At 36.4% G+C, this 14,873-nt stretch overlaps 1 protein-coding gene across 1 annotated transcript; it reads right to left on the bottom strand.

Annotated features, from left to right (window-relative positions):
* Positions 1 to 311: 311 nt before the first annotated feature.
* LOC149076107 (uncharacterized) lies at positions 312 to 11,672 on the bottom strand. The gene is made up of 3 exons (XM_089242184.1): positions 11,627 to 11,672; positions 8,776 to 8,958; positions 312 to 1,508 (listed from the first exon to the last, which is right to left on the bottom strand). Exons 1-3 carry the CDS (start codon positions 11,670 to 11,672, stop codon positions 1,240 to 1,242), a joined length of 498 nt encoding a protein of 165 aa, XP_089098310.1. The 3' UTR covers positions 312 to 1,239.
* Between the last annotated feature and the right edge of the window lie 3,201 nt (positions 11,673 to 14,873).

Here is a 14,873-nt window from a genome sequence, read left to right as displayed (position 1 = left end):
TTTTGAAACGCGTTTCATGTTAGATGAAACATTGGGTTCCTATGATAACAATTGTTTGTATTGGTGTGTATTATCACCTCTTAAAGCTTTTCCCATCTTTTCTGAATCGCCCTGTATAGATGTGTTGTAATATATCTTTAATATATCGTTTGTATATATTGAGAGAAATATTGTTTTATTTTTTGTAAATTATATAATATACATATTTTTTTCTTTTTTTTACCTTAACACACATTTTGTTACATTCTAACATTTCTGTCTTCTATTTTAACTATTATCTTTGGATTTAATAGCGTTGTCATGATATCTTATTTACACTTGAAGCTAATAGCTTGAAAGCTAAATCAATAAAATGTGAAATTTGAAAATTTATCACCTCTGCTATGAATGGGGAGAAAGAGGTCCTTAGTCGGCCCTAGCAGTTTCTACGGATTTAAAAGATGAGTGTCTCCAAATGTGGAGGAACAATGAAATCTTATACACGTAACGTCAAAAAACATTTCAGAAGCAAAGGTTGGTGACTGGGTTCTCCTGAAATTCACAAATAAAAAGACAGTCAATACGTTCGTTGGGCAACCAACCGTTGTTGAGACACGTCGGGGAGCAAAATTTCGAAAAAAGAATTGTTACCACATCTACTTGTCAATTGCCTAATATTGAAAGTAAATCATTAGAGATGACGTGAAGTTATGTTCTTTCCTTCACCTCTCAAATTTGATAGCATGAGAAAATTCACATTTCCTTTCTGATTTGTCTCATAATGCCGGATATATATAATATTTAATGTCGGAGGTAGGGGTATTAATTTCGTATTCTACATGCCGAAGTTATCAATTATAACATCCTGAGTTTTCTGCATATTAAGGTTGTATAGCGGAACAATAAAACGTTTAGCCTTTTTATGGTATAAATTCATTTTGCTACCTTTGTGTTAAGTTGTAAAGTTGTTTAGTAGACAAGTAGACAAACCGGATTCTATTTTTTCGGTTAAATAGGCTCTATTGCGCATGCGCCAGTGGGCACAGGCTCGTATTATCCAATGAGCATTCACGACTTGTTCACTTGCGTTGGGATAATTTTATATTTATCGATATGAAATTTAATTAACTACTAAACTACTTAACTCGTGTGAAAAGATCTTAAAAAAGCGGTTCACTAACAATAGTGTACCTTATCTATAGAATCAACTTTAGTCCGTATCACATAGAATAAAAGATTCCAAAATAAGAATTCGCGACTTCATTTTCGATAGCTATAGAAAGGATCATCAAAACCCACGATTTCAGGAATGTATATGGAGTCATTCGATGAATGTTCATGCGTTTGCTTTTGTTCATTTTTCTGTGCATTGGAGGTGAGTGTGCCGCGAACATCTCTTTCATATTCTATTCGGCCAATATCAGAAGCATCTTGCAAGTCCATTTTATGAGTCACTTCTTCAACGGAGTTGTAGAGTTCTACGGTCATTACGAGAATATCAAGTAATTGTACGACGGTCATTTCGATTCCTGAGGAAAGGCAAACAAATTCATTATTTCAAAAGAACGTGTTCTTATTACACAAAATGTATTATCTATAAATTCATTCTTACAGAAAGTAATTGAACAATGTGTACGCTTGTTTACACAGTAATATAAAATACGAATTAACAACTGAGGGCCTGTTAATTAAATGGCCTCCAATTGAAATTTCAAGTACTTAAATCCATAAATTACTCAAAATGAGGAAAAGGACAGTATGCTTCCGGGATCGATGGTTCGCGAGTTATTCCAGGATAAATAAAGGAGCTTTTTTGTGGCTGTACATACAGGATGTTCTGTTGGTCCTAGTACGGTCTTTATATTCTGCCGCCTGGCAGTCGAGTGGTTAGGGAGCTAGCCTATCACTGTGCAGGTGTGGGTTCGAATCTCGATTAGGAGACATGGATGTACTCTAACTAATTCCCTGGACGGATCGTGTGGATTCCTTGGAAATACGTGATCACGTTTTATTAACTTATCTCATCAATCGTTTGTTTCTCTCTCGAAGAGGTTCTAATTTGCAAACAAAACTCGAACCTCTATACCAGTTTCGAGAGTGAAAATACAGCGAGTCGTCATAAAATAAAATCTCTTTTTATACGTTAGGCCTGTCCTCTAACTTCCAATTCGAAATTTGTTGCTCTGTCTCTCCTGAGGCACCAAAAGAAAAAAAATCGATGTTTTCAAGAGCAATATTCGCTGAGATGTCTGAATTCGAAAATCGAGAAAAGTTGGGAATGAATAGCATAAACCAACGGATAAAGCTCTTTTTTCTCATTTATGCCTTTTTTCCCAACTTTTTTCAGATTTTGAATACAAGTATCTCAGCGATTACTGCACTTAGAATTACAAAAGAACCCGTTGATTTCTTTAATGCCCTCAGGAGAGCCAAGGCAACAACATTTTAATTGTAAATTAGACGACCGGGTAGTTGTATACAGGGTGCGTAGCAAACACGGGGGTATGACATTTTATTCGGGAACCGTTGATCCGAGAGAGACGTATACTTCCAATTAGAAAAAAAGTTTCCAAATAACGTGTAGTACTCAGATACATCATTCACGTTGCGAGGGATTGTATAGTTAATAAAATAGAAATGATAACTTTTTATACAGTCCCGCAGTGCCACAAAACGCAATTAGAAAGTTGTTCCCCACCCGTCTTTCCTGGTGTCAAAAACAAAAAAAAAATCCACGTTCCTAAATGCAATATTCATTGAGATATTCGAATTCTAGAAACGGAGCAAAGTAAGTGCTGGGAAGAAATAGTGTTAAATACGGGTAAAACGGTTTTTTCCTCGTTTAAAGCTGTTTTTTTCCCAAGTTCACTCAGGTTTTCGAATTCGAATATTTGAGTGAATACTGCACTCACATACGTGGTTTTATTTTCGGCATCAGGAGAGACAGGGCAACAACTTTCTAATTTGGTTTTGGGGCACACGGGCATCGTATAAAGAGTTATTTTCTTATTTCGATAACTATGCAACCCCTGGCATCACATGAATGACGTATCTGAGTACTACACGCTATTTAGAAACCTTTTCTAATTGGAAGTATACCTCTTGAATCAACGGTTCGCCGGTAAAATGCAACATCTCCGTTTGCTATGCACCCTGTATAGCCTAGTATATATGGGATCGAGTAGTGATAGAGTGTAGCTTCAATCACTAGTGTGTAGGTGATTTCGGATTCGAATCTAGATTTTGCGTTTGTATCACCCTTTTTTCTTTATTGTCTGAGTTTTACTATAAAGAAATGACGAAATAATTAAATGACGACGAAAAATTCTTGTACAACGCCATGAAAAAAAATGTAACTGAATAATTCGAAGACAATGTGTGTGTGTGTGACGAGATTTATGAAAAAACGTTTATTTATGAGAAATGTTGGTATTTCATTTATCCGGCAAAATATTTCTATATCTCTCATGTACACTGTGAAAGAAACGTATAAATTTTCTAACGTAAAGCCATTTATGAATACCGTATTTGAAGCCTTGAGAGAAGAGAGATAACAAAAGTGTATTTCACTTTCACGATACCGAAATATTTGTCGGAGTCTTAACTAAATATGTTTATTCTTGAATTCAAATTCTTAACATATCCTCTTCATTTACATATAACACAAAGATTATGATTTTTCTTTTCCTCGAAAATGTCAGAGTTATGAATGACTAATTTTATTACCATATTTAGATAATCAGTGAAAGTACTTACAACTAAACAAACATGAAACACCGGAAACAGTAGAAACTTTTTCCCATTGAATATATTCAAGTGTTGGGTAAACACTGTATATCAAGATTCATATAAAATTCTCGTACTTGCAGAAAATCAATGATTTGATTTGATAATTTTATTATTATTATTATTAATATATAAGGCCGATAAAAACATTACATTTAATTAATGTAATATTTAGTATATTTAGTATACCAGTATGAGACACCTAGGTCTCATACTGGTTGTTACAATGAAGTTAATTTATAAACACTACAATTGTGATACAATATAAAATATTATTACAGTGTTTAGTAATTTTGGAGAGAGAAAAAAATCATAAAAAAATGAAAAATCAAACCAAACACACACACACACACAATGCATTGGATATATATATACAATATAATGATGCAACGATAGGGGGGGGGTGCCTTATTACATATATTAAATGATTTGGTTATATAATGTGATTTGAAATAATACAGCAAGGGAATTTTAAATGAGAAATTAACCAGCTGGAGCGGGAAGTCAATCTGCAGCAAAGAAAGGAGTGTGAATTTGAGGGCGAAATCAAAAGTAGTTTTCAATATTGACTATTTGTAATAAGTATTGTTTAAGAAGTTTTTAGAAAATCGAAAATGTGGATGGCTGTATAAGATCATTCGGTAAGCTATTATAAAATTTGGGAATGAGAAAGCTCCAAAATGTTTTTTGAGAGTATTTTTATGAACTAAAGGTAGAGAGTATATGAAATTATGTCTATTGGATGTTCGTGACGAATTCAAAGATGAAGAGAACTGGTTTTTTTTATTATAAGTATGCATCTAAAAAAATATAAAATATAAATGCCTTTAAGGGTAGTATATTTAGGTGTATAAAAAGTTCATTTGAGGGAGTGATGTAATTTCCCATCAAAATTCTAATAGCTTTTTTTGTAAGGAAATTAAGGGAGCTGTAGTGGTAAGATAATCACTACCCCAGAGTGGCAGACCATAAAGTAAGTGTGATTGGAACATGGAATGATAAAATAGGTTAAGAAAAAAGATTGGTTTACATATGGTTTTAGGTTGTGTAATTTGTAAATAATGAAACGGAGAGTTCTGCTTTTAAGTAATTACAATGCGAGAGCCATTTTAAGTTTTGATCAATATAAATACCAAGGTATTTTATGGTGGATATTTGCTCGAGACGTTGACAGTTACATGAATTATAGATAATACAAACTGATTCATGAAAAATTTTGTCGTAGGCAATAGGTGGAATACTTTGTAAGGAAAAGTTGATAAATTTACTTTTGGAGACATTTATTAGGAGATCATTAGCAGTGAACCAATTACGAACTGTTATTAGGTCAGCCTTTATATTGCTGATAAGTGTTGGGAAAGTCATCTTCTGAATAAAGTATAACAGTATCATCAGCAAATGTGATGATTTTACTTTTAATATTCAAATTACAGAGATCATTGATAAAAATTATAAATAATAATGGTCCTAAATTAGATCCCTGTAGGACTCTTCTGATTATCTCCATGGCATTACTTAAATAATTATTGCATTTGAATTTTTGAGGTCTATTGGTGAGATAAGATTTGTGAAAATTGAAAAAAACTGCCCCTTATTCCATAAGAATACAGTTTTGAGAGCAATATTTTCTAATTAACTCTGCCAAATGTTTTTCTTATGTCAAGAAAAATGCCTATTGTATTTCTGGATTGATCAATATTCCCGTAGACGTATTCAGAAAAGTTTAAAAGAGCAGATTCTGTGTTTCCATTAGGGAGAAAACTATGCTGATTATTAGAAAATAATTTATTGTTATTTAAAAAAGAGTGAATTCCCCCCCCCCCGTCTTTAATTAGCGTTTCAATTAATTTCGAGATAAGTGATAATATTGAGATTAGCATGTTGTTGCTAATATTATTTGTGTAACCAATTTTAAAAATAGGAATAACACAATAGCTCATTCAAGTGATTCGGGAAAATTAAATTGATTGAAATTGAAATTCTCTTTCAATGCAATTATTAACTAGGTCTGCGAGTAGGTGAAACATACATTCAGGAAGACGTTTGCGAATTTTTGTAGTTAAAGTATTGAAACAAGAGGCATTGTCTTTGAGTGATTTCGTTATTCTATGGATTTCATTACGGTCAGTGGGAGCTAGAAAAAGGATTTATCACTGGGAGTAATGAATTGCTCAAAACTATAATCATGTTCATGATTTTGTTGTGAAATATTTATAAAGTGGTTATTAAACTTATTGTTTAGCAATTGTGAATTAGTCTCGGAAGGAGAAGCGTGTGCTTTTTTTCAGATTCAAGTACTGTGTTTATCAATTTTTGTCGCACCGCGGACTTTCTGCACAATAGGGCTAATTACACCGGGACCTACCATTCATTGCCGGTTCCGAACGACAGTTTTTTTTAAATACTCTTAGAGATGTTGGTGCGATAACCCCTCGGTGTGGGACTCTTAGTGGTAGCAATCTTTATCCGCGGTCATGTTGTCGTTTCTGATGTACCCATGTATCAGTAAAGTTTCTGACGAGAACGAACCCCGGGTATCGAACTCGCGATATCTCTACACGTCCTTTGGTACTTTAGGCCAGTATCTTATAACCTGGGCTACTGCGCACACCATCCATGATTTCATTTATTGTTTGTATAGTTGTAGATTTTTGCATAAACTTTCTGATGATTTGGTAATTTTTGTTGCACAAATCATTGTATTAATAATAAAGTCAGCGACCGAAAAATTTAAAAGCATAATTGAGTCTACGATTTCAGAGAAACTGTTTCTAACAGATTACATGGCAGTTTTGAAACATTAACAAGGGTTTTTTGGCAACTGTCAGGTGGTGTGGGTATTGTGCTAGACTTTCATCACGGAGATCCAGGTTCGAACCCATCAACGTCACAGTTGTGGTGACCTGAAATTTGTTTTCTGTAGTTTCCTAATTTCAAAGCACAAGTGCGGGCCGATCTCCCATTAAAAAAAGTTTATCCGAAGATAGCGTGAAACCTTCAGCTTGATACTTACATAAATGAGAATTGAAGCACCTGCCATGTATGTTTAGAATATTTTAATATAAATTTCTAGGTCCTAATGTTTTTGTTTGTTAACCCCCCTTCGCGTACAAGCTGTTGGCAACAAATTTGGATGATCGCTATTTGATGGATCGGCCATAAATCTGTAACCTTGTCCTAACCTAACCGTAAAGGAAGGAAAAAGAAGGGGAAAGAAGAAATAGAAAAAAGGAAAAAATAAATAAATTGAAAAGGAAACCAGTATAGTAGATAAGAGGGTATGAAATAGATTTCACTTTTGAATCTCACCCTACTCGTTCTCTTTCGCTCTTACACGTACGTAGTAGAAAGATACATTATCTGTGGGGGAAACATCACTAACAGGTAGGTGTATAGTGGAAAAACTCTGAAGAGTCCAGAAAAACTCTGTAGTAGAAAAACAGGGGGGGGGAAGAAACAACTTCTGTTCATAAGGGTTACTATAAAGCTTCATGATGATGAGGAAAGTGAAAACACAGAAAAATGAATTGAATTTCTTCCATTGGTGTTTGAACGACATTGTAAAGCAGTTATTTTGTATATTTTATATCTTATATTTGAATTTTACAGTTTCTGTAATTTCAATTTCTGTCTTAACGTGTTTGTGCTTTTATATATTAATTTACATTAAAAAATTGTAAAAATTTAATTTGTCAATAATAGCTAATATAGCTATTAGGGGTTAGTTTTTGTTTCATTAATTGATGCTTCACTAACCTGTAATACCAAGTCCGAATATTGCCTGAAACTGAAATTCTGTTGACGCGAAATAACTCAAAAGTGATAGATTCTGCCTTTCGGTTTAAAATTGTACCCATCGGACAAGCACTATGTGCGATAAAATTTTATAAAAAAAATAAAAATGTATATCAAGATTTATCTCTTGAATCTTTATAGATTGAAGATTGCACAAAATTCGAAAAATTAAGTCAGTATTCCAAAAAATAAGAGCAATTATTACGAAAAAAACAACAACTAAAAGTTATGAGAATATATAAAAAATTATGGTTGTCTTGTCTAAGTATGGGCAGCTTCTCGATTCATCCTATTATAAACATTGTATTTCTTTTTTTAAACGTGCCAGTTGTGGTACGACTACCAGGTACTACCACGACTACCACGACTACCAGGGGTAAGCTATTCCATTTATTCACAACCCTGTTACCGAAAAACTCCTCGCAACACCACAACCTAGATTTGTTCCTTACTATTCGATACTGGTGTTCCCTTGTCGAAGCAGTTGACTGACTCATTATTATTACTAACTGTATTAATAACTCATGGTACATCCTATCCATGCCGTTGGAAACTTTAAACACTTTGATCATATCCCCTCCCCCGACACATGCGTTCCTCTAATATGTAAACATTTTCAAAAACTCAAGTACTTCTTCATAGCTCAAGCCTTGTGTGCCAACAAGAGCACGCACAGCTCTACTCTGCTCCCTCTCACCGAAATCTATATCTTTCTATTGGTATGGTCTCCAAAACCTAACTTCACCTTCAAATACCAGACAGATACTCGCGTTAATATTCATTACGGAACTAACGTAAAGGGTATCTGTGTGTTGAAAAAACCTAACAGTATACTCCAATCTAGGACGAACTTTGTTCAGAAAAGTGTGAGAATGACTTTAGGAGAACACGAAGAGACCTTTTTAAGAATTAAACCGAGCATTCAATTCGATTTTTTGACCGCCGCTGAGCAATGTCCACAAAACCTAAGGCGCTTATGTACATAGTCAATGGTTTGAAAAATGGTTTAAAATGCAGCACTGATGCGGAATATAAGTTCATCGAGTGTTTCCGACAATGGTGGTTTATAAACAATTACCACAATTATTCACGTGTACCACAGATTATATTACGCATAATGGCTTTGAAAATATGAATTTTTATAATCGCTTGATTCATTTATGCTAATCCTGTATTAAGGCAAATGCTATTATTCTTCAATTAGGTATTCTTTACCGGCATCGGAGTGATCATCATCTCTATAATCAGAGTATTTCTTCGCAGTGTTAGCCGATATCGTTTCCACGTGTATCAACCTTTTCTGTGGTGAATCATGGATGATAGGATGATGATTTTCGTCGAAATTACTGCTTGATGACTCGGCATGTCTTGCTTTTCTGGGTTCACTCTCTTGCCTTCCTTTTAGGAATAGAACAATTTAATAAAATACATATAGGATATACCTTCGACATTAAAAAAAAAAAGTCTTATTGGCAATAGATTCGTTGGAATGTTATGGTATTTGAATCATGTTTTAAAGTTTGGGTACTACACATATTTTTACGTATATATAAATACAATTACAGAAGCCCCAACATGGCAAAATGCTCATAAAAATATGGATGTCGAATAATGTACCTAAAATACAGCTACCGAAATAAAGAACAATTATCACAAAAAATCTAATAACTATATGATGAAATATGAAGATATTCTCTCTCAGATGTTATGAAAATATTCAATTAATTAATTAATTAATGAACGTGAAATCAAATGAAATCTCACATAAAACAGTGTTCTTTTGGAAAGTTGAATCTCTTACATACGAACCTCTCAACAACAAAAATAATTTTTTGAATGTACATATTCAAATATACACGTGGGATGAGAGGATGTACGCCAGCCGACCACAGTGTCGTCAGCGGAGTTGCACAGTGGTAGTAGGCTGAAGTTGGTTTCCTGCGGTTTTCCAGCTTCGAGGAGCGAATGCGTGCCGGTCCCCATTTGAAAAAGTCTCTCCGCAGAGAGCAGGCAGACCAACAACACGATACTAACATAACATGAAAATTCAAGCATTTCCATCTTCGTTTCAGAAAATGGACGGCAGAATGGCAGCACGAACGCGAAACAAGCGCAACTCGACAACATAAATACATTATGGCTACACACATACTCAGAACACGCATTCTGGCATGTGCTGATTCGTTAGAAATTCCGAAGAGGAATGTGTACGATTTGCATGTACGGTTAAGTAGTAGTAGTAGTAGGATGTACGCCAAATATGTGACCAAAGAAATTTAAGTCTTTGAAAAAATATTTTACAGGACACTCCTCCCCCCCCCCCCCCCACCAGAACATAGCCCGCCGCTCTGTTTCAACGAAAAAGATATGGTTTCTTTTTTTTCAAAGGACCCTGGTTAAGAACCACTGATTTTTTAATAAATTTCGAAAAATGCCGGTATCCCAACATGAAGAGTCGGTTTTATAAAATGCCATAATAGTACTTTTGTAATGTTACGCAGTATCAATTACATGGCGCGAATGCGAGCCGATCCAGCACCTCCTAGAGATAGGCCTCCGCATTCGGCCTGTGACGTCAGTAAGTAGTCCGTTTTCCCTCAGAATATTCGGGGGGGGGGAAATTCCCTGCTCATGCCAGTATCATCGTTGTGAGGAAAAGAAATGATAGGGCTCAGAATTGGCGATTTCTATTTCCCACATCCAATCACTATGCTGTATTTGGATGAGCCGCTCGGGAAGATTCTACGCCAAAATAAGAAGAAACGAAATAGGATGCTGTGTTTCAATATGTGGTTGAATTCCTAACTTGCTAGATATAGTCTGAATGACGTTTATGGAGGAAACAGTGCAGAGGTCTTCTATCTCTAGGAGGTGCTGGCCGATCTCCCCTTTTAACAAGTATCGCCACAGAGGGCAACACACTTATTAACAGTACAAATGTAACTCAATCATAACGCGTCACTTACTTCAATTCTGAAATATAGATGGCGGCAGTGAAAAATCAAACACAACACTACATACGCACTCAGCCGGAAGGTACACACACAGTTACACTTCCGGCACAACTCACTAGGTAGTAAATCACGCAACGATGGTGATAGACCTGAGTTGTGCTCGGTTTGAAAAAAAAAAAAGAAAGTATCAATTACAGTACTTTAATTTGATCGCAAATGAAAATTGAATACATGAAAAATAAACCAATTCTTTTCTTATTTATTTATTAGCCATGATACCCGGCAATGCCTGGGTTTTCTTCAATCACTGGGAGAATTGAAAAAGTGACAAACCATTATAAAGGCATATATGCATGTCTGAAACGCATTGTTTCAAAACGCACGGCAACCAAAGTAACTGTGGGCACAGGAACCATTGTTGCCCAATGGTTTTTCGCCCATTTCGGGTATTTGCCTGCTCTGAAGAACTTTTAAAGCAGCCCATAGTTCAATCCCGGTCCTGTTAGGTATATATGCAAAATTTGGCAAAGATCGGTACAAAATTGTCGATTTGTATATAAAGAACAAACATACATACATACTTTCATATTTATATATAAGATGATTTTGTATTAACTTTTAGATACGTTATAGGTAGGACCGACAATAAGCGCGTGAGTCGTGTACAATTTTTCATACAAATACAGTAAAACCCCTCTTGACGGTAACTCCTCAGATGCAGTCACCCCTTTTTTACGGCCAAATAATAATTTCCTAATTTCCCCCCGTGTAATAATAGTATGCATTTCCAACCAACCCCTGATTAACGATCTCCTCTGATTGATTACAACCAATATTTCCGAAAATCGTCTTTTTGACAGAATCGTACTGGTAACAAGACATAAAATTTAAAAAAAAAACCCGATTATTAAAACACTGCTTTCCTTTCATAATTTCGACAACATATTTTTCATACACAAATCGCTATTAACACGTCAGTTGTTTAGAGAAATCCAAGCCATATACTCACTAGTACTCTTATGGATTCTATACCTGAGCCGTAAAATAACCAGTATTAAGACTGTTTTTTACATTAATTTGATTATAATTCGAAATATTCATTTGTCGGTTACCTTCTTTTTTCCGCAATTCAATGCTGTTGTCTCCATATTTCTCCATTTTGCGTCGACTGCCGGTGCCCGTGGGAATACTACCGACTAGCAAGTGTGATTCCAAACGATGGTCTGGAGTTTTTTGTCGTCTTGCGCAACTTTTCCTATTCTTCTCTTTTTTTTTTCCTTTTCAACTCTTTTTTTTATTTTGTGTAATAATCACCACTAGCGTTCTGTGGGAATGTGAAACACATACATCTATGTGTACGCAGATTCCCAAAAGATTCTTATAACCGTGTGATTGTTTACATTATGAACAAACGATTTATTACTCTTCGAGCAGAAATTTCGCTGGCGGTTACGGACTGTTATGTCTGATTTGTGGAAATCGTCTACCGGCTGGTACCGACCGGCACGAGTTCTTCCTGTCTCTTCACTTAGCACTCAAATAATGCTGTACAATTTTTTTTTCTACCGCCTACACGTGTTTGCCATTAACGACCGTGAAAATAAAAATGATTCTAGTTGTACATTATGTGCAACTGATTTTCCATGAAATGTAAACATGTCCGGAGTGAATGTTGGTTGCACCATGAAGAAGAAGAGGAAGAGATCTATGTCAATAGATGAGTAATGAATACCATATATACCAAATTTTTTTCTGGTATGACGCATACGAAAAGGGGTTCAACGCGGACTGGCACGATCATAAAATTGCGATGTGTGCGGAAAAGGAAGAAGAATTTTATCATGATACGATGAAAATATGTTTGTAGAGAGACTTGATTATTTTGTTTTGTCAATAAAGCTTGAGATGGTCATTCGTAGGACTCAGTACATAAACGCTAGTGAAACTGGTAGAAAGTCACGAAGGAAAAGAAGGTTGCTGTTACCACCAACTAACACAAACGTTCCGTTACGGAACTACCGTGGGGTGACCATATTTCATCCAGGAAAAATACGGATAATTGGAATCCAAAAAAATACTGTTATTGCCGATTGTCTAGAAAGTCGGTTACGTCAGTTACTATCAATTTTTTCAAATCAGTCTTGGAAAAGTTGACAAAATTGTAATTATTGATGAAATCGATCAGATATTAGCAATAGACGGTTGAGGGTATGAAGGGCAAATACTGCAATTTTGCGGGCAATTAAAATTTATTTCACTGAAAAAAAATTCTTTGAAAATATAAGATATGAATATATATACCATATTTATAGTCATAATTATCATAATACAGTTTAATTTAGAGGTTATGAAAATGCAAACACCAAACATGGCCCCCGCTCTGTCCCTTGTGGGATATAAGCAGGCTACCTTGCAGCTGGGCCATGCTGGAAAAAAGAAAAAGCCCAGCTAGCCACCAAGACCATGGGCCGACCTCCAACCCACGCAAAGGACTACAGACATTAACACCAAACATGGCACAGCTCTGAGGCAGATTACCTAGCGGCCGGGCCATGCTGGAAAAACTCTCCTGCCGGAGATGCCCGCTGGCATCCCCGGCTCGTAAGCCACAGGACCCAATCCCGCCGAGGCCCCCCATCACCTCCGACTCACGGCAATCACACCCCCAAAGTCCCCGGAACCCCCCGCCAAGGAGCCCGGGCGAATCGCCCTCAAGAGGCCAACGAAAACATCCCGAGCCATCCGCCGTCATCACTGTACTCTGTCCCCAACCATCAGCCAATCTGCAACACCAACTTCTCTCATCTTGTCTTCTGCTGGAAGGTTTTTTTTTTCATAGGTCCGAATCTGAAAATAGAACATGAAAAACATGATACATGTACAAATTCAGGTCCAATGAACTATAAATATGTAAGTGGGAATTATCGATATTGATCAATTGCTGGTATTAGTAATATCACAAGACTGAAGGAGCAGGGGGGGGGGGACTTTTCATTGCCAGTTAGAGACATATTTAGATTTGGATATTATAGTCCTAATGTTGAGATCAAGTCCGGAGAAATTGCAAAGTTCACTTGAACATACAAAGTTCAGTTGCGCACTAGTGGATTCACCGGCGGTATACATTGGAACACATGAATATATTGATAGAGGTTATGAAAATGATCTTCATAGACGATTTCAGAGAAGATTAGAATTTCAAGTGAATTTCGTGGGAAAAAACGTCAAATTTTTGTATAAAACTAGGAACGGGCAGAATTTAGGGGAAATATGGGTCCGTGGTCGCCCTAAAAGAGAAGTGACACGTACCGGGTTTAAGGAAAATTCACCGCCATCCATTTCACGGCTAGGAAAATACACTGCTAAGAAAATCCACCGACCAACAATTAATCGACGGAAAATTCACCGCTACTAAAATGCACTGACTAACAATTCATCGGCAGTAAGCAGTTCGATACGAGTCAGTGAGCCAATAAGTGATAGAGGAATGACCGTGTAAGTCAGTAAGTGATGCAGTTACTCAGTGATTGACAGGGTGGTTAGTGTTGGTGAGTGAGCGAGTGACAGAGTGAGTGACCTAGAGATAGAGTAAGTGACGTAGTGGGTGAGTGGGCGACCTAAAGAGTGAGCGTCATGGTGAGCAACCCAGTGGTACAATGTATGGGCTGGTGATTGAGTGAGTGACAGAGTGAGCGACCGAGTCAGTAAGTGAACGACCCGTTGATCATGTGCGTGTGACAGAATGAGCAACCAAGTCCGGGAGCAATAGAGTGAGTGATCTAGTTAGTGTGTGAGTGAGAGTGAGTGACCAAGGTGGTTAGTGAGTGAGTGACCAGGAGATTGAGTGTATAACAGAGTGAGCAACCTAGTGAGTTGATGATACAATAAGTGGCCTAATAAGTGAATGACAAAGTGAGCAACCTAGGAAGTAAGTGAGTGACATAGATAGCGACCCAGTGAGTAAATGACAGAATGAGCTACGTAGTGGTCGATTAAGTGATCCAGGTGAGTGAGTGAGAGCGAGCTGGCTCTAGTGACAAGCCGGTTTCGCTCATTCATTCACTCAGTCGTTCAATTGCTCACTCGATCTTTCATTCATTCAAGGCAGCTGAGATAGTTCACGAATGGCAGACTAGGCAGCAACAGTGGTGGTTTTGTATGCTGTGATTGCACATGGTTTTTCATCTCCCAAATATCTTCAACTATGGGGGTTATAATCCAGCTTTGTCAAGTATGGTAGGCACCTAAATAGAAACACAATTTGATTCTTTTAACTACAGTGTAATTAGAATTTCGTTTAATCTTTCATTTTTTCCAAAAACATCAATTATTTAACATGAAAATTCAAGCTCTGGTAGC

The sequence above is a fragment of the Pholcus phalangioides genome, unplaced genomic scaffold (genome assembly GCF_987345545.1).
Source record: "Pholcus phalangioides strain wild (caught in Gottingen) unplaced genomic scaffold, Ppha-v1.0 ptg000015l_1, whole genome shotgun sequence".
NCBI classification, from domain to species: domain Eukaryota; kingdom Metazoa; phylum Arthropoda; class Arachnida; order Araneae; family Pholcidae; genus Pholcus; species Pholcus phalangioides.
This window is presented reverse-complemented; position numbering and strand designations above follow the sequence as displayed.